A 20,039-nucleotide genomic window follows, 5' to 3' on the forward strand; every position below is an offset into this window, starting at 1 on the left:
GGAGCTTCTCTTCTCAAGTGGACCATTGTGGAGCTACTCTCCACAATGGTGTGACTCCATGTTCATGATGGGATGCCTTGACTTGCATCACAATGGGTAGTCGAGCTCCCCCCTACTATGGTATTCCTTACTTGGAGGACCTCAACAATAGAGCATTTAGCTCACAAAGATTCACTTAAGATCATCTCATGGACTTTCATCGTCTTGTGATGGTTATCATATAGCAATGAACAATGTTTTGAAAGCCCAAATTAGGCATAAGAAGGCATTTAATGCAAAATTGAAGACAAAGGTGTTTAACAAGGGTGTTCTACCATAGTGGTTTGGCCCTCATTTTCCTTGGAGTGAAAAGTACAATCAAGAGTCACTTACACTTCTCTTACTAGTTGCAATTGCTTCACAAGTTTATGAAATTTTATGGTACTAAAGTTAGAGCTACTAGTACATTATATATATATATATATATGAATATAGATATATATATATATATATATATATATATATATATATATATATAGATATATGTATGTATGTATGTATGTATGCCCCACCCCATACACAATTTTGTGTGTGCGCGTGTATGCGTGCATGCATGCATGCATGTGCGTGTGCACGCGTGCTTGCACGCGAGAACATGCATTTATGTATGAATATATGTCGTATGTATATAACGTATATTCCTAATACAACTTATTGATTATAGTTGTCAAATTGTTTACAAAAAAAAATGGCTGCCCTCACAAAAGGTCTTAGATATTTTATTAACCAAGGAGACATGTTTTCTAAACCTAGTCTTAACAATTTAAAGAGAAGTGAATTCTCTAAATGATCATAATATATGACTAAAAAAGGCCATTGCATCAAATGTATTAACCCAACAATGGCTTAAAACCATCCAACAAGTTCATCTCACACAAAATTTAGCTAGTTAATACATTTCATAAACCATCAACCTTATCTCAATGCTCAACACCTTAGCTACCCATGTGGCACTAGACCCATGTGACCAACCATGTGCCTAATATCATATTTCTTTTCTAACATCTTCACAACTTGTAAGCTAATACATTTCACACACTTGAGTTGTAAGAAGAGAACACATCAATGTTTCAAACATATGTATCCAGAGCACACAATCCCCTCCCCCCTTCATGTCCTAATCTAAACAGGGTGCATCACCACAAATCTTAACATCGTTAACATGCACAGAGAACTCCACATCCCCCATTGGTGCTTAAGGATTGGTCTTTCTTGTTGATTTTAACTATACATCTAGCCTAGTGATTTTGAACAATACCTTCCATACATTTGAGGTGTTTTCATGAACCTTTTGCAAAAGTGGGGAAGGAGGAGAGAGAGAGAGAGAGAGAGAGATAAGATGCACAAGAGAGCAACCCTCAACAAAACACAATGGGGATTTGAGTCACTTTTATTCCTTAAATCTTAAAGTTCTTTGTTGACCTCTCATTGTTCCCAAGCTTCCGTACTGATGGACCAATCCAAAAGGGTCTTCACTTGGTTAAGAATGACTTTTCTTCAAAATGTTCTCTCTTAATGCATTTGTATTGGCACCAACACTAAAAACAACACTAAGTATGTAAGAAATTTTACACGCATAACATTTACCATGTATGTAGGGGATGGGATAATGTGTGAAATAGTCGTTAAGGGTGGTGTTAAAGATCAATTGTCGGCTGATTTTTGTAGATATTCCTTAACATAACCACGGTAATTTTTAAGTTGATTCTAGAAACTTCCTAAGGTACATTGACAATTGCCGTCCTTCAGCTCTACAATACACCTAGTCTCGGGCCTCTCCTTGCATGGATCATATGTACCACATTTTTGGTCTCATGGACCCTTTGGATCTTTAGTAGTCGTTATCTGCTCCAAGATTTCACCTTTGCTCTTGCCTTGTGCCTATGCAACAGTGGTAGCTACTCTGTTCCTCTGCACCCAAACAAAGCTCAGGAGTTTCCTCTAGGACATACACGTGTGGAGATCATTCTCGCTATGTTTACAAGCTTACTAACTATGGCTGCACACGACAAAGGTTGGTGCTCCAGACCCATGGCTACTTTTTGTAGCACTCTACACCCACAGCTCAAATGGCTGCCTGCACATCTTCTTCAAGAATCACAACCCTTTTGCAACAATAAATTTGGAGCAAAATCTTTGGTCGAAAAGTTCAGATCTGATCAGTGGCTTGATAGCATTGCTCCTTCCAACCTCAGATTTTCTTGTTCAAGATCACCGCCCACACACATCTAAAGTCCATAATCACACAGCTCTGCAACCGTCTCCCCCTTTTATTGTTACATACAACCATTTTATTCATATCAAAACTTACTTTCTCATAAAGACAGATGCTGCCAATCATTTTTAAATGCTCACGAGCCTTTTCCAGGAAATAGTTGACCATTAGACTTGCTCATGTATTGTGATTATGTTCACAACCTAAAAGTTCACACATTTTGACACCACCTGAGAACGTGCGCGCGCACGTATATGTGTGTGTGAGAGAGACAGAGAGCCTGAGCCTTGTAACTTGTAACTGAGCCTGAGCCTTGTATCTTGCCTTGAACCCTTTGCCATGTAACTTGCTTCAAATTTGCAATGAGGCCAAAAATTACAAAGAAATGTCACCATATAATGGCAGGTTGGAGCATACGCTATCTATCAACAAAATTCCACCCTTGGCATCAAAACAGGATCAGTTGAGTCACCGGGGTGATGAGGTAGCTTAAGAAAGGCTCATGGCTGATATAAAGTAAAAGGAATGGCTCAAGAGTGATGAGGTAGCTATAAGGATGGCTTGCATGATAATTCCATGGTGATGGGGCAGTGATCACTTCCGTAAAACCCTACATAAACATATAACACACAACAAAAAGATTGTCACAACATCGCACAACTATCTACTCACATTATTCATCAACAGGATCTCTCTCTCTCTCTCCTGCTCTGGACTACCCCCATGTGTCAAAGGGTTAGACGTGTGAATACATTGAGTGCTAGGTCTCCACACCATACACCACCTCGCCAATGGATGACTATTGACTGCATCCTATACCACAGCCAACAACCACCGAGTGGTTCGGTTATATGTGTGCTCCCCCCACTGCTGTGGCCTAGGCATGGTCCAGCTAAGGGATAGTACTTTAGGCCCTAGGGTTCATGCAAGGTATAACATGGGGGCTATTGGAGAGTTAGTTTATAATCCAATAAAAGGAGGGTTATTAACAGGGCTTGAGGTCTAAATAAATGAGTTGGAGTGCACATAACTGTGCGTTGACCCAACAAATGGTGGATTTTGATCCCAATTAGCTCATGAGGTACATATAGGCCTGCCTATGTGTTGAGCCAGCTTGCTTGTACTTAATGAATGACAAGCTTGAATGTCCATGGAGGACATGAGAAAGGCGTTGCATTCTCATACTTCTTTGTGCATGATCAGGTCCTCATCCAGACTACAGAGGGCAGGTGGAGAGGACCTCTAGAACCCATCTCAGAGTGACAAAAAGGTGACAACAGTAATCAGCTCCCCACATAAGCAGGCCAAAATGTAAAAAAAGGTATCATGGTGATGAAGGTGGGGATCCAGCAATGTAGTCAACAACGCTGTTCCCATCACTTCCAAGATCTCTCTCAGGTTAGGGTATACTTGTAGCTTTTTGGGAAGGAGTTCCTCATATTTTGGTCTCGGTTTAGATGCTTAACGCAAAGATAGAGATGAACTATGTGTTCAATGTATTATATGGTACAAAAAGATGATGATATGTCTTGATATGTCTGTACAACTGCTGAGGCCTTTGGCTGTCCCAAAAGAGGTACTTCTGACCTTTCTACTAACTGACTTTCTATCTTCTACTGACTGCCTATGGACCTGCCCTTGAAGGGGAATCAGATGTTATGAATGGACTTGGCCTAGCCTTTATATAGGCTCTGTTTTCTGCACTGGACCAGCCCGACCTGCTTTCGGCCAGTCCCATGTGCCCACGACCCAGATAAATCATGTATATATGCTGAATATGGTGGTCAGCCAGCCCGGATTATGCTCATGACTGATGTAATGATGCCGGCCTTCTGTAGCCACCCAAATGATAGCCAAAATAAAGAACATGTGGGCTGATGCATGGCTCTGCTTGAACTGTATGAGCCTGCTAGTGCCCTACTAGACTACCCTAAAATGATGCCTAAATCATGGATTAACTATGAGGATTAGACATGGCCACTGTGAGCACGTGGCATCCCCTCCTGCTAAACTTGATGATGGGTTGGAAACATGTCGTCCTTCCTCCCTTGACTTACGACTTTGATTTTGATTGCTTTTCTTTTGATATTTTGATTGCTTTTTCTTTTGATACTTTTAACTGTTTGACTTTGACACCTTGGGTGAAAATCCGACACTTCTCAGATCCACTTCAAGACTAGTTAATTGTGCATCTGTTCCACCATTGACCCATGCCTTCAATGGCCTTTCCCTTAACACATCCATGGTCTTCTTTTGCCAAGATGATCCTGCCTGTTGCTCCACACTTGGAAATGTTCCCGAGAGCTAACTGATATGCCCCTTTCAGCATACTCCCAGAGCTACTTTCATTTGGCGTTGTCTGATGCCTAACCACTCCATGACTGCTACATTGGCTACGTTCATCTAGATCTATGCACCTCCTTGGGACTACTAGTGCTTAGTTGGGCTGAGGCTGATGCTCTGATACCAATGTTGCATGCGCGAAAGCCTTGCTCTACTATCCACAGCCCTAAGCCTACTTCCTGAGGAACATGCTCATGCTTAACACAAATATGAGACACAGAGAGAAGAGAGATGAATTGTGCATTCAATGTATTATATAGTACAAAAAGATGATGACATGTCTGTACAACTGCTAAGGCCCTTGCCTGCCAAGAGGACTTATGACCTTTTACTAACTGACTTCCTATATCCTACTCACTGCCGACCTATCCCTCACAGATGCTATGAATGGACTTGGCCTAGCCTTTATATAGGCTCTGTTTTCTGCCCTGGACCAGCCCGGCCTGCTGTCGGCCAGTTCCATATATCCACGTGAGACCAATCCACAGACCAAAGAGAACACAACACTGAGCCGGAACAGCCGGCCCCCCATAGGAACTGCTTTATTCCAATGAATAAACTGTTACAACCAAACCAAGGTGCGGGTGCAATCCTCATAGTTGCAATGAAACGTGTTTAATTCAGTTTGAATGAAACGAAACATTTCATACGAATGAAGCGCGTTTCATTCCTGTCCACCTGGAACTGTACGATTTAAGCGTTTTTTACCCAGATTCTTTAGTTTTAACTTGAAAACATGTTTTATGATGAGAGGGAGAGATACCTGCTATACGACCAAAACTTCCGGAAGAAGAGAAAAGCTGTTGTACTGTACAGCCAGTCGCCCAAAAGGAGGAGGCAAAACTGCTGCTGTACGGCCAGTGCTCAGAGGAGAGAAAAAGTTCCAATCAGCCTGCTGCTTTACGGACCGTGAAAAGACACAGAAAGAAAACATGTCCACCTGTATGGCTAGCATAGAGAGAGAGAACCTGATGTACGGTCTGCGCCAGAGAGAGGAGGGGGGGCTGCCGTACTTGATGTATGGCTATTGTACGGATGGCTCAATGAAGGAATTTCGCCGGCCAGCGCTCAGCCAAATCCTGCAGTGTACGATCAACACAAAGGAAAAGAGACAGAGTTGCTGCGGCGGTCGGCACGTAGAGAGAGAATAAAGCAGGTGGGCTAGCTACTGTTGTACGGCCTGCACTTGCAAGAGAGAGAAAACATGTTGTTGCCCAGCGATGCTTATGCTTCAAGCTCCTCCACCCTTTAATGGAGTCGACAAGCCAAGAAATAGATGTGCTTTTCCCTTTTTGTGCCAAAAATAGTAGCCTCTCCATAAATATCAAAAAGCTCCTTGTTTTTGGGAGTTATAAACAGCCGCCATATATATGTATATATATATATATATATAAACTCGCAAGATCCATGCAAAGTTTGGCGCTTGTTTGAAGTGTTCACACACATGGCTTAAAAATTCAGGTCCACCTCACGTACATGCTCCTTGTCCAAATCCCATATGTCCACCCACTTATAAATAAGTGTGAACAAGTATCCTTATAAACCATATAAGTGAGTAAAATCCTGAAAACTCAAGTCCTGTAATCCACCTTCAAATAGAGACATGCCAGGTAAGCCTTCACACAAGTTTTGCAACAAGTCTTGGCTTTACACAGGCGTTTTCCATCCTGTGACCTCCGTGCTTCTCTGGAAAATCCCCGTTCACACCATGGCTCCAACCGGTGTATGAAACACTGGTCAAGACTGAAAGAGACCAAATGGTGACATCCTCGCCATCTTATAAGATAGTTGTCCACAGCTGTATTAACCTGGTAAGAGTGGAAAAATACCCTTCAAGTATTGTAGATGCATTGCCATAATCTGATTATTAAAACCATAATTCCAAATCCACTGTACCATAGAATACTCGACAAAGTTGCCACTTTTCTGAATGTTCAAGAATCTTGAATCCTTTCGGAAACTTCCCAAAACATAAGTACGAAGTGAGCACCAGGGTTACTACTCCTAACCATGTCAGGCTACATCTGCCATACATGTACTATCATATTAGGCTGCACAAGCCACACATGTGCTGTCATGTCAAGCCTCAAAAGCCACACATGTTCTGTCATGTCAAGCCTCAAAAGCCACACATGTTCTATCATGTCAAGTCTCAGAATTATGTCATGTCAAGCTTCACAAGCCATACATGTTCTATCATGTCAAGCCTCAGAAGCCACACATGTTCAGTCATGTCAAGCCTCACAAGCCACACCTGTTATTTTGCCATGTCAATGGGCTCACACCAGAGTCCTTCTTGGGGATCCATCCACATACCTGCAAAAGATATAAACTCCTGTTGACATGTCAGTGGGCTCACACCAGAGTCTTTCTTGGGGATCCATCCACATACATGCAAAAGGAATGTGCCGTGGCATGATCGATGTGAGAAATCCTTCTCCGCAAAGCCACCAAAACAAGCACATGTTCACACAAGCCAGGGGAGCTCAACTGACACACTGTTGTCCAGGACAGCCCTGCATATCTTTGATCAACCATACAAGCGCAGTATGCTTGCCATGTTGGCTTTGAAACAGCTCATAGACTAGAATTGGCCAATCCATGATACTGATAAATAATTCATAGTTTTGTAACCGCATATGTGACATTCTAGCGTCCCATACCACTACAAGGTAGTTTCAAACATACGAAACGGCACGAGTTTAGTATGTGGTATAGAGCCAATCCAATGCTCAGAGGAGAAAGAGAAAAGTTCCGATCAGCCTGCTGTTGTTGCATGAACAATGAAAACAGAGAGAGAGAACCTGTCCACCTGTATGGCCAGCGTAGAGAGAGAAAACCTGTTGTACGTTCTACGCCAGATAGGAGAAGGCCTGCCGTACTTGTTGTACGGCTGTTGTACGGACGGCTCAAGGAAGGAGTCTCGCTGGCCAGCGCTCAGCCCCCTCCTGCAGTGTACGATCAACGCAAAGGAAGAGAGAGAGAGTTGCTGCTGCAGTTGGCCTGTAGAGAGAGAATAAAGCAGGTGGGTTGGTTGCTTCTGTACGGCCTGCACTTCCAGGCGAGAGAAAACGTGTTGCTACTCAGCAATGCTTAACAGAGTCAACAAGTTCAGAAATAGATGTGTTTTTCCCTTTTTGTGCCAAAAATAGTAGCCTCTCCATAAATATCAAAAGCTCCTTGTTTTTGGGACTTATAAACAGCCGCCATATATATATATATATCTGTATATATATATCTATATAAACTCGCAAGATCCATGGAAAGTTTTCGTTTACTTGAAGTGTTCACACACATGGCTTAAAAATTCAGGTCCATATCATGTATATGCTCCTTGTCCAAATCCCCATATGTCTACCCACTTCTAAATAAGTGTGAACAAGTATCCTTATAAACCATATAAGTGAGTAAAATCCTGAAAACTCATGTCCTGTAATCAACCTTCAGATAGAGACATGCCAGATAAGCCTTCACACAAGTTCTACAACAAGTCTTGGCTTTACACAAGCGTTTTCCATCCTGTGACTTCCCTGCTTCAGTGTAAAATCCATGTTCACACCTTGGCTCTAACCGGTTTATGAAACACTGGTCAAGACTGAAAGGAACCAAATGGTGACACCACGACCCAGATAAATCAGGTATATATGCTGAATATGGTGGTCGGCCAGCCCGGATGATGCTCATGACTGATGTAATGCTGTTGGCCTTCTGCAGGGGGCATACACCCAAATGATGGCCAAAACTGAGAACACGTGGGCTGATACATGCCTGAACCCTTGGGTCTACTTGTGGAGCTTCTGTTTGAACTGTATGAGCCTGCTAGTGCCCTGCTAGACTACCGTAAAATGATGCCTAAACCAGGGATTAACTATGAGGATTAGACATGGCCACATGTGTACACGTGACATCCCCTCTTGTTAAACTTGATGATGGGTTGTAAACCTGTCATCTTCCTCCTTGGACTTACGACTTTGAGTTTTGATTGCTTTTCTTATAATATTTTGATTGCTTTTTGTTTTGATACTTTTAACTGCTTCACTTTGACACCTTGATTGAAAACCCTACACTTCTCAGATCCACTCCAAGTCTAGTTAAGAACTGTGCAGCTGTTCCACTGTTGTCCCCATGCCTTCAATGCCTTTTCCCTTAACACATCCATGGTCTTCTTCTATGGGGATGATCTTGCCTCTTGCTCCACCCTTGGAAATGTTCCTGAGAGCTAACTAATATGCCCCTTTCAGCATATACTCCCAGAGCTGCCTTCCTTTGGCATTGCATGTTGCCTGACCTGCTCTATGGCTGCTACCCTGGCTGCGTTCTTCATCTGGATCTATGCACCTCCTTGGACCTAAGCAAGTAAATCCAGCTGCTGACGGAAACCTCTGCAAGCCATTAAGTATGGCCAACCCATGTGCAGTCCCCATATCTACCAAATATCTCCCATACTCTGTGCACTCCACATCCTGTGAGCGTCTGTCTAATCCCATATCCAGAGTGTCCAGCTCTCTCAGCATCTCCTCCGAGGTATCATAAAAGGCTGTCTGGTTGCCCGTCCGGGCATTAAAGTCCCCTAACAGGATGATGTCTCCATCCCTAGAGAACTCCCATATGTCATCATCTAGCACAGAGAAAGGAGACTGCCCTCTAGGTGCTGCATATGTCGATGTACTAGGAGCAAAATAGCATATGGCAATATACAGGAATCTGCCTGTGTCGGCCCTCAGTCTCACCCACATATATCTGGCCTGATCATCTCTCCGAACTAAAAAGAACTGCCACCCCTCCTGATCCTCTACTACTGTGTACCGATCTCGTCCCTACTCTGCAAGCTGTCTCCCATCTGTATCCTGTCACCTGTGGCATCATCTGACCAGGGGCCTGGTGAGTCTCCGAGTAGAAGACTATATCTCTATCTCTAAAGCTGTCCTCAAAGGCACCTACATCAAGTCTGAGGGATCCATTGTAGTTCCAGGCTGCCAGCTTTAATTTGGTCCCATAGGTCTCGCACCGTCATGTAGAGCGTCGCTCCACGATGACCACCCTCCCTTCTCTATAAAATGCTATCTTACCCTTTTCTCTTGCCGCTCTAATCTCTGGCATGACTTCCTTCATATGTGCAAGCTGTGAAAGAGTAAGATCATCACCAAGAAAAATGCCTGTATTCTTTAAAGTGGGTCGTCTCTTCAAGAACTCCTTCTTCGCCTCAATAGAAGGGAAGCGAAGTATGAGAGCTCTTTCCTTTGATGTTTCCCCGTTGCCTCCGCTTTTTTTGCCCACTCTCCAGGCTTTTGCGTGTGTCGGACTGTCAATCCCCATCAACACCATAAGCTCTTTCACCTCCTCTTCAACTTTATCCCCGTCTTTAAGGCCGGTAATCCTCACATGCAAAGCACGTGTACGTCTTCATTGTTCCTCTTCCAAAGTCATGTTAATGATTGTAGGTGTAGGGGTTGTTATCTCCTTACCTTTACCCTTCTTGGCGACCTCTATCCACTTCTCCGCTTCATCCATCTTCTTTTGAGTCTTGGTGATGACTTCCACCCATGAGGAAGTCTTTGCTTCCTGTTGCTTCTCTTCTTCCTTAATTGCCCGTACTTGTTCCTTGATAATCTTGAGCTCTTCTATCATGGATGGCTGAATTTCACCTTCTTCAAGTCCACCATTTGCCTTGGCCTCTGCAAGCTCCCTCTGAAGAGCTGAAATTACGCCTTTGAGCGTGTTGACTTTCCCGTGAAGGTCTTTGACTTCCGCTATGAGGTCCTCCTTCTCCTCTTTCCACCACTTACCCTCATTGAATACCATTTGGAGAAAGTTTGCTTTCTCCTTCCACCATCCCTCCATCTATGCCTTCCATTCCTTCATTTCCTTTTCCACATTTGTTATCCTCTTGTTTGTGACCATAAAGGTCGCCTTCGTCGGGTTGCGCAAGGGGGAAGCCATGGAAGAAGCGAGAGAGAGAGAGAGAGTTATGCTGCTGCCTTGGGGGCCTGAGCAAGGGTGGGTGGGGAAAGGGGGGCACACAGTCTAATGGATAGATAGACTAGCCATTGCCAGCAGACCTGTGCGGTGTACAGCGAACAGGGCAGCAGGCGGGAGGGGGTGACAGAAAGTTCGAACAGAGAGGGGGCGGCGAACAGCAGGCGGGAGGGCAGGCGGCGGAAGCGAAGCAGGCGGCGCTATAACAGGGCGGCGGAAGCGAGCAGGGTGGCGGCGGCGAGCAGGGGAGGCGGCAGACAGGGAAGGGCGGCGCAAGCGAGCAGGGCGAACAGCAGGCGGTGGAAGCGAGAGAGAGAGAGAGAGAGAGAGAGAGAGAGAGAGAGAGAGAGAGAGAGAGAGAGAGAGAGAGAGAGAGAGAGATGAGTTGAGAGAAGAGAGAGAGATGAGTTGTGTGTTCACTGTATTCTACTGACTGGGTTTCTATCTTCTACACTTACTGCCTATCGACCTACCCCCGAAGGGGGATAAAACACTGACACTATATCAACTCGCTACAACTTGGACAAAAACTTCACAATGTTAAATTTGCATGTTCGCTAATACAACATAAAGATATACCTAGCAAGAACATGCCCAAATTCACCTTATAAGAAGGTGCAATTTATAACCTCATGGTAGTTATCCACAAGACAATAAACCATCAACTCCATCATGCATAGTATGGACTAGATACTACCACATCCCCACTAACGTCATCAATGCTCAATAGTGGGTATAGAGCTTGGTATCAATATACGTTCCCACACACACACAACCCACGCGCGCGCACACAAGATTTCAGTCATTCAACACCAAGGGTTGCAATCCTCCTAGGGCCAAGATAGCCAAGGGGAAAGGTGAAGGTGAAAGGTCAACGACCAGAAGTTTTTACAAATTTGCATCAATCTAATAAAGCAACTACACGATTCGTGGTGGCGGCCCTACCGAGGGTATTCATGACCCAACTCTCTCTCTCTCTCTCTCTCTCTCTCTCTCTCTCTCTCTCTCTCTCTCTCTCTCTCTCTCTCTCTCTCTCTCTCTCTCTCGTGCGTTATCTTCGTCATGAAAGATTGTTAAATTCTGTCCATTGAAATTACCGATTCTATCCATCAAGCTTCCACATGTTATAGTGGTATCAGAGCCTTCTTCAAGTGTGAAGATTGAGCCACAAAACTGGGGGGAAAAATCCCGCTTTTGTGATTGGTTTCTAGACTCCGGAGGACCATGTGACTCTTGTCCCTCAAAGGACGGTTAGTTTGTAGCCTCTCGAAGCCTCCAGAAAGTCTCCCACACGCAAAGTGGATGGTTTTATTGCACGTGGATGGAAAGGAAGTGCATATTCCCACCATGGCGAGCTTTCACAAAGAGAGAGGACAAAGAACTTCGGAATCCTTCGAGGATGGCAAACATGAGTGTGCATGAGATGTTCTAGACGATGATGCGAGAAATCGCAAACTAGAGCACCAAGTTGGAAGAGCAAAAGGCGCAGATCTTGGCCCTGGAAGAAAGAACCCATACTCCTGCCCCTTTTTCTGTGTCTCCTCCTCTCTCTCTTTCTCTTCCCAAAAAACCTGATAGCAAATCCTCTTCCAGGTAACCCTTCTGAAGGGTTATTATCGCAGCCGAGTTCGACACTCGAGTTGCACATGCGAGCATTGGAGATTCGATTGATGGAAGACCATGCAACAGCATCCCATGTTGCCACACAAGAAGACGCCAGGCGACGCGTGGAGCACGAAAGATTTGTTGCAGTGTTAGACGCAAGAGCAACACCAACTTTAGGAAATCCTCCCAAGAGGATGAACTTCATCAATATAAGTACAATAGTAAACTCGACCCCACGACCATCTATTCCTAGTTGCATCAATTTGAAGCTTATTTTGTTGTTGTAAGAAAGTGATAAAGTGATACCGACAAAGTGATCTTGGCTAGTTGGTATTTAGAGGGCAAGGCCATCCCATGGTGGACTCAGTGGGCTCATGCCCACACCAGATTAGGTATGGCAGCTTATGTCTGGGATGGTTTCTACTACCCCATTACCTTGAGCGACTCGAAGACGAGTTCGGGGGGGCGAGTCAAAACGCACAACCAGTCCTGTAGTTTGCCAACAAAATTTTGAACTTATGTTTGCAATTAGCCATTTCTGATAAGGACAAGAAAGGGCAGTTTCTTTATGGCCTTGACATCCAGTCGGAAGTGCGTATGTTTCGGCCAGCCACCTTCGAGGATGCACTCTCACTTGCGCAAAGTGCTGAGATGAAGCACAATGGCGGAAAGTCCAAGACTCCCATCATTCCACTCCCAAGGCACCCGCCTCAAGGGAAAAAGACCAGAACCAGACAGGGTCTTCCCCAAAACAGAGCACGAGAGCCTCTAGCTCCAAGAACTCGACTAGCTTACTCCAAACCAAAAAGCTCAGGCAAGCAAGACCAGTGGAAAACTGAGTCTAGAAGATACAGCTCAGTAAAAGGAGGGTAGGTGTTTCTTTTGTCATACAAAAGAACACACTTCTAAGGATTGTCCAAAGAAGACTACTACTTCACACACTACCACCCCACCCCTCCACGGCTTTCATGGAGACTCCCACTCCCGCACAAACCCCAGCACTTGTCCCTAGTTCTTCGGACCTCAATTCTTAGGTTGGTGCAATCGTTAGCCAAGAGCTTAAAGATAAGCAGAAGGACACCCAAGACTAGGAGTATGAGCGCAACGAACTGCTCAAGACGTTTGGCTACATAGGTGGACAGAGAGTCATCGTCTTGTTTGAAAATGGCAGCACGGAGGATGTGGTAATGGAACAAGCCGCTCAACATGTGACTTGGTTGAACACAATGCTAATCAACACTTAAATACACTAAGATTTGATGGACACGTGCTCAAATACAAGAAGTAATTTGCTGAATTGACAAGAGACACACAATGAGCCGGAACGGCCGACCCCTCCCTCAAATAAAGTATATTGATCTTGGGAGAATCAAGTACATAGTGTCATGAATTAGCTCGCTGAAGCTCCCGCCCTTCGCCCCCCTGCGCTGCTCGCCCATCGCCGCCGCCTTCGTTTCTTGCTCCCCCCCCTTCTGCTCGCCGTTGCGCCCCCCCCCCCCCCCCCCCCCCCCCCCTTCTTCTCGCGGTCTTGCCTGCTTGCACCCCCCCCTCCTCGCTGCTGCTGCGCCTCCCCCCTTCTCGCCATCTCATCCCCCCCCCTCCTAGCCTCTTCGCGCCGACTCACCCCCCCCCTCCCTCTTCGCCTATTCGCCCTCCCTCCCCTTTTTCGCCTGATTCGTCCCCCCCCTCTCCGCCTGCTCGCGCCCGCCTCCTCTCAGCAGTGCCCCGCCCCCCCCCTTCTCGTTGCTGCCGCCCCCCACCCCCCCCCCCCCCCCCAGGGCTTCTCCTTGGGGGTTTTTCGCCCCCTCCCTGCTCTTTCGTGCCTTTCTTCACCCCCAGGGGGTTTCTGTTTTTTTTTTCCCTCTTCTTCCGGTCTTCCGCCTCTTCGTGTGCAGCCCCGTTTCTTGCAGGTTTCCCGTTTTCGCCTCGCCTTCGCCTGAGCTTCAGACTCTGATGGAGACTCCTCTCGCCTCGCCTCAGAGGGACTCATCCGCAGCCCCCTCGCCCGCCCCCGAGGACATCCCCATCAGGCTTTCTCTTTCGCCGGAAGAGGAAGCGAGCCTCACCGCAGAGGTGGAACGCCTCCAGGCTCATTCCACCATCTGCCGTATAGTCGGCACTCGCCCCAGCAGAGGGGAGATCAGGGATCTTCTTCAGGCCCGCCTTCTAGCAGATGTGGGCAAGATCCTGGATGTACAGCTCTTGGGCCGGGGACATTATCAGATCGAGTTCGAGGCCGCCCAGAGCGTTGCCAAGGTCCTTGCCATGAGTCCTCTGGACATCAGGGGTGCTCGGGCTTTCTTCAGGCCTTGGCAGCATGGATTTGACCCAGCTGCGGCGGAGCAGGGAGAGCGCCTCTTCCATATTACAGTTTGTTTCCCTGGTCTCCGCCGGGAGTATCTTCCGCTCCTCTCCAGGCTCGGAGCATTGGTGGGCTCGGTTCTTGAGACGGGCCCCTCAGCAGCTTCAGTGGTGGCCAGAGCAGCTGGGCTACCTTCGGTCAGAGTGTTGGTATCTGACATCTCCTCCCTTCCTAAGGTCATTCAGCTACCTAGGATAGGGGGGGGTGGAAAGATCAGAGAGTGGAGTTCTCGGGGCTCCCGAACCAATGCTTCATTTGCAGGCAGGTCGGTCATCTGGCCAAGGCCTGCCCTCGCAGGAGACCCCGACCCTCACCACCACAGCAGCAGGCTACTGATGGCCCGCCCACAGATTCGGCTCGGCAGGCTGCCTCCGGGACACCTGCTCAGGCCACAGAGACCTCGGAGTGGCAGCCTGGACAGGGGCGCCGCCGAGGGAGACAGCCACAGCAGCACGCCCAGAGACCGCTGCAGCAGCAGCCACAGTCTTAGCCTCACTGGGTTCCCGTGAGGAACAGCTTTGCTCCCCTTCAGGAGGAGACCCCTGCAGCGACTGAGGACCAGGAGATGCCAGCTCCCCCTTCTTCACCCCCCCCACCCCCGTCCCCTCCCACCGCCTCGTCTCCACCTTCGCCTCCTCCCGCCTCCGCTCCGGTTTCGGCAGCGGCTCCCTCTCCACCTCCCTCGCCTCCCCCTCCTCCCCCTCCGCTCGCCTCACCTTCCCGGGAGACCCTGGCAGTTCCCTGGCGCTCACCTGCAGTCCGGAGAGCGCTGAGCACTGACCTCGCTCGAGCATCACAGAGGAGACCTATGCCGATTAGGGCCTCACGGATTTCATCTATCCGCAGTCGGCTGAGTCGCCTTGGCATTAGACAGCGCTCGGAGGCCTTTGATTATACCTTTACACGGCTTTTTGGAGCAGAGGGCCCCCATGAGCCAGCACCCACTCGAGTTCATGTAGTGATACCTCCGGCCCGCGGGGAGGAGGCACTAGACTCAGCGGTGGCCTTCTCGTTCCCTCTATGTGGACCTTGTGATCGGGAGTGGACTCTAGAGCTCGCTCTCAACACTTTGAAGACTCAAGCAGTTGAGTTTTCTCACCACATGAGCGATCTGGAGGTGACTGATGTGATAGGCCGACTTTGGGAGTTGGCTCATTTTTTCTTGGATCCCGGGAGTGTGGATACCTGAGGGATTCGGCATTTGGTCGTGCGCATAGTGGCAGACTTGGCGCGCGACCCTGGATATGTGAGTATACATGAGGTTCCTCTGTCAGAGCAGGAGGCAGTCGCCATGGGCCACAGCCACTGGCGCCTGATCCGGGATTCTTGCAGTACACCGGGTGGGCAGATTCGCAGCCGTTCGGATGGGGACTACTCTCCATCCAAGCCGCTTGCGAAGGCCCGCCGTACGGCTGAGACAGCATCCACCTCAGCAGGGCATCCATGAGGATCATCTCATGGAATGTACAGGGCCTTGGCGGAGCACACTTTATACGCTATCGAGGTTGCTTGAGGCAGGAGCTTCAGAGATGCCTGGTTGGTGGCAGCATTGACATTTTGATGATGCAGGAGCACCACTTGGGTGAGAGCAGGATCCGGAGATATGGTTCGGTGATGCCTGGTAGATGGGACACTTTTTGGTCTGCAGGGTTTGGTCCTTTGGGTGGACAGGGAGGAGTATGCATGGTTATTGCAGATGTATGGCGGCAGGCCATTGTGGATCGAGGGATCATTGTGCCTGGTAGAGCACAGTATGTCATTCTGAGGATGCATGATGAGCTATTGGGTGTGCTCAACATCTATGCGCCCAATCATGCTAGTGCCAGAGCAGAGTTTTGGACTCAGGTTACAGATGCATTGCCAGAGGCCGCACATTGGTGTGTTGGGGGAGACTTCAACATGCTCGAGGACCCGGCAGATAGGGTGGGAGGCAGTCATGTTACAGTGCATGGCACGGAGCTTGCAGCTTGGGACCGGTTTTGCATGTCACTGAGGATCACTGATGCATGGCAGCATGGGGCTTTCTCCCGGTCTCAGGACAGTCTTAGTTTCTCCCGGTCGGATCGCCGACAGGGAGGGACTAATCTATCTCGGATTGATCGCTTTTATGTGGGCGATTGGTTAGGGGAGCGAGGGGGCTCCGTCGGCATTCTTGCTGGCACCTCATTTTCAGATCATGCGCCAGTTATATTGACATTGGAGAAGGGGACACGGGAGCCCAGCTTGCAGTTGAGGATCCCAGAGAGGGTACTTGCAGATCCCAGTCTCGCTGAGGACATTGAGAGGATCTGGCATGATAGTCAGTGCTCTGACCAGGATGCAGCGGGCCAGTGTGCCCAGGGACTCATTGATCTTAGCTCTTTTCTACATGCTGCAGCTTTGACACGACTGGGAGAGATTCGCGAGCGGGAGCAACGGCTGAGACGCAGCCTTGCTTCGCTACAGCGCCTTCAGGAGCAGCAGCCTGCATGTGAGTGGGTGGCGTCCCAGCTAAGCCAGGCACGCCAGGAGGTTAGAGAGGTAGAGGAGCAGAGACATGAGTTTTACTATCGTCGTCAGGCCTCTCAGTGGACGCAGCTTGGTGATAGAGTGACTGGGGAGTTTTTTGAGATCACTGGACCCCGTCATGCGCGAGCAGGAGTTCGCCAGCTTGGTAGACCGGATGGATCGATAGCTACTGAGCTCGGGGAGATCAGAGCCATTGCCACTGCTTTTTATAGTGACCTGCTTTCAGCGGAGCCAGCCACTGAGGATCGAGATGTGTGCAGACAGACTGTGTGGGCCCATGTGCAGAGGAGGGTCACAGACCATATGCGCACAGTTCTAGGTGCGCCTCTGTTAGAGATTGAGCTTGCCGCGGCCTAGTTGCCCAGGGGAGGACGGACTGACGCCGGCCTTTTTTATGCGCTATTGGGACCTTTTGGGGCCAGGCCTCCGCAGGGGCTTTCAGCATGTTTTGGACACTGGGGTGATGCCGCAGAGCTTTTCAGAGGGTTTGATCTATCTTATCCCCAGGGGGGAGGGAGTATCGGATGACATTCGGCATTGGAGGCCTATTACGATCCTCAATACTGTCTACAAGGTCTTAGCAAAGGCCTTGAGTTTGAGAATCCAGCCCTTCCTGGGGGAGTTGATTCATGCTACTCAGACAGGATTTGTCAAGGAGCGCAGTATCCTTGACAACATCTTTACTTTCTGGGAGGCGACGGCCCGAGCTAGGTTTCTTGGCGAGGACTTGGTCGTGATGCTTCTCGATTTTGAGAAGGCATACGATAGAGTTGATTGGGGATTCTTAGAGGGCACTATGCTACGCCTGGGCTTTGAGCCAGGATGGATCAGAGGGGTGGCAGCTTTGTATTCCACAGCTCGCAGCCAGGTGCTGATTGCAGGAGGTCGGGGGCCGAGTTTTGAGCTGACCAGATCAGTCCATCAGGGGTGTCCTCTCGCCCCTTTCCTTTTTCTCTTCTTTGCGGAGGCTATGAGTATGTATTTGACGGCAGAGGAGGTTGGTTTGAGAGGACTCCAGCTCCCAGTCCGGGGGGAGGATTTGCTTGATGCTGAGTTTGCAGACGACACGGGCTTATTTTTGCATGGCCAAGAGGCCAATCTTATTCGGGCAGAGCAGTCGCTCCAGGTTTTTAGTGCAGCTTCGGGAGCATTGATCAATTGGCGCAAGACAGTGGCCTTTTGGATCAGTAGTGCTCCCACTCCGGCATGGAGCCCGGACCCCGGTTTTAGATGGATCCCTCCAGGCACAGCAGTGCGGTATTTGGGATGCCAGATTGGCCTCGATTTGTCACCTGAGCAGCAGATTGCCCCGCTTCTTCTGAGCATTCGGAAGAAGCTATTGTATTGGAGTACAGCTCGACTATCCTTGGCAGGGAGGGTGGTGGTGGCAAATCAGGTGCTGTTAGCGACTATGTGGTACATTACGTCTTGCTGGATTTTCTCGAGCTCTTGCATCAGCCAGGTACAGAGGCTGATCAGGAACTTTCTGTGGTCTGGGCGGGACGGTCAGCCAGCTCGGGCAAAGGTTGCATGGGCAGTGATTACACTTCCGCTGGCTCAGGGCGGTTTGGGCATTATAGATCCAGTCGATCAGAGTAGAGCCTTATTGGGGAAGCTTATTGTTCGGGGGTTGCTTCCAGGCGCTGAGCCTTGGAAAGAGCTCCTCTTGCAGCGACTGCAGGCCCGGGTGCCTCCTGCAGGGGGTACTTGGGCACCAGAGATTCGCTGGATCTTCATAGAGATGAGGAGGACAGGCCTCAGTAGAGGATGGGAGGACAGATTTGCTTTGAGTATCCTGAGAGCTTGGGAGCTGCTGAGACCGGGGCTCTCTCAACGACCTCCTTCTTGTGTTGAGGAGCGGGCCAGACAGCCGCTCATCTGGAGCCCAGTGGTTCGCACAGAGCAGGGTCATATGCTGGGTTCTCGGCCTCGTCTAGCCTGGGGATCTTTAGCGGCAGGCCCAGCTCGTAGTTTTGGAGACTGGCAGGCCTTCTGCAGTCTCCCAGAGGAGATCCAGGCGGAGAGGCTAAGTCACTTCAAAGGGGGGTTGATTATGAGGGATGACATTCAGGAGGCACTCACAGAGGAGTGGTTCACGCCTCTCGAGCCAATGGCCCCACGGTGGATGGGAGCCTTTACACAGTTGGAGATCCTGATTGCAGTCAGAGCTTGCATTGAGGATGGCAGTTGCCTCTACTATGAGATTCAGGATGAGGGCAGACTCCAGAGAGTGGAGGTGGAGTCGCCTTTGGTTGCAGAGTGCACTTTTCAGAGGATTCGGGTAGTGGCCGCTGCTTCTCGGAAGTGGCATATTGACCCCGACCCTGCTGATGTGCTCCCGGATTGGCGCATATGGGCATATGCAGCGCGCCCCTTGGCCCGGCTACAGTGGGACCCCGGGGAGTACGAGTGGCATGATCCTTATGCATCCCTTGAGGCCACAGAGATCACCTTTTTCCAGTATACTGTTCGGCTGGGACGGCATATTCTGACGGCGAGGAGGACGGTTTCTCCAGCGGCAGCGGGGCATTGGCGATTGCAGGGACTATCACAGGAGTTCCTGGAGGATTTCTGGGCTCGGCTCTGGGCTAGTCGACAGGCCCGCAGGATCTCGGCTTTTCAGTGACTGGTCGCCCACAGGGGCTCAGCAGTTGGCACTTGGCTTGTTTACAGCGGGCTTCCGGCGGCCTGCGTCCGATGCGGCCACCCTATGGAGACACAGAGACATTGCCTTTGGGACTGCCCTCAGGCACAGCAGATTTGGCTGCGGATGCTGCGTATTCTGGCCCCCCTCTCTCCAGAGGGTATGTTTACGTGGGGTGCCGCTGCTTGGTCGACTTCGTCAGGGCCTGCTATGGGCTATGAGATGGAGCAGGGCAGTCAGGCCATCAGATTTATTAGGGGCCAGCCTCACCTGGTTCCGGTACCGGATTTCTCGTCTGCCAGCTGGACACAGGAGAGGGATTTACGATGGGAGCTCCTCAGCAGCCT

General features: G+C 49.0%; 1 protein-coding gene across 1 annotated transcript in view; it reads right to left on the reverse strand.

The window, feature by feature from the left end:
* Positions 1-1,530: 1,530 nt before the first annotated feature.
* LOC147623214 (DNAse I-like superfamily protein) overlaps positions 1,531-20,039 on the reverse strand; it is a 113,645-nt gene continuing 95,136 nt past the window's right edge. The window contains exon 9 of the mRNA XM_086821294.1: positions 1,531-2,864. Within this exon, the coding sequence (XP_086677420.1) occupies positions 2,803-2,864 (62 nt within the window). The 3' untranslated portion in view covers positions 1,531-2,802. The remainder of the gene's footprint in view (positions 2,865-20,039) is intronic.

Source organism: Cibotium barometz, chromosome 27 (assembly GCF_041138505.1).
Source record: "Cibotium barometz isolate CiBa-2024 chromosome 27, ASM4113850v1, whole genome shotgun sequence".
Classification (NCBI taxonomy): Eukaryota; Viridiplantae; Streptophyta; class Polypodiopsida; order Cyatheales; family Cibotiaceae; genus Cibotium; species Cibotium barometz.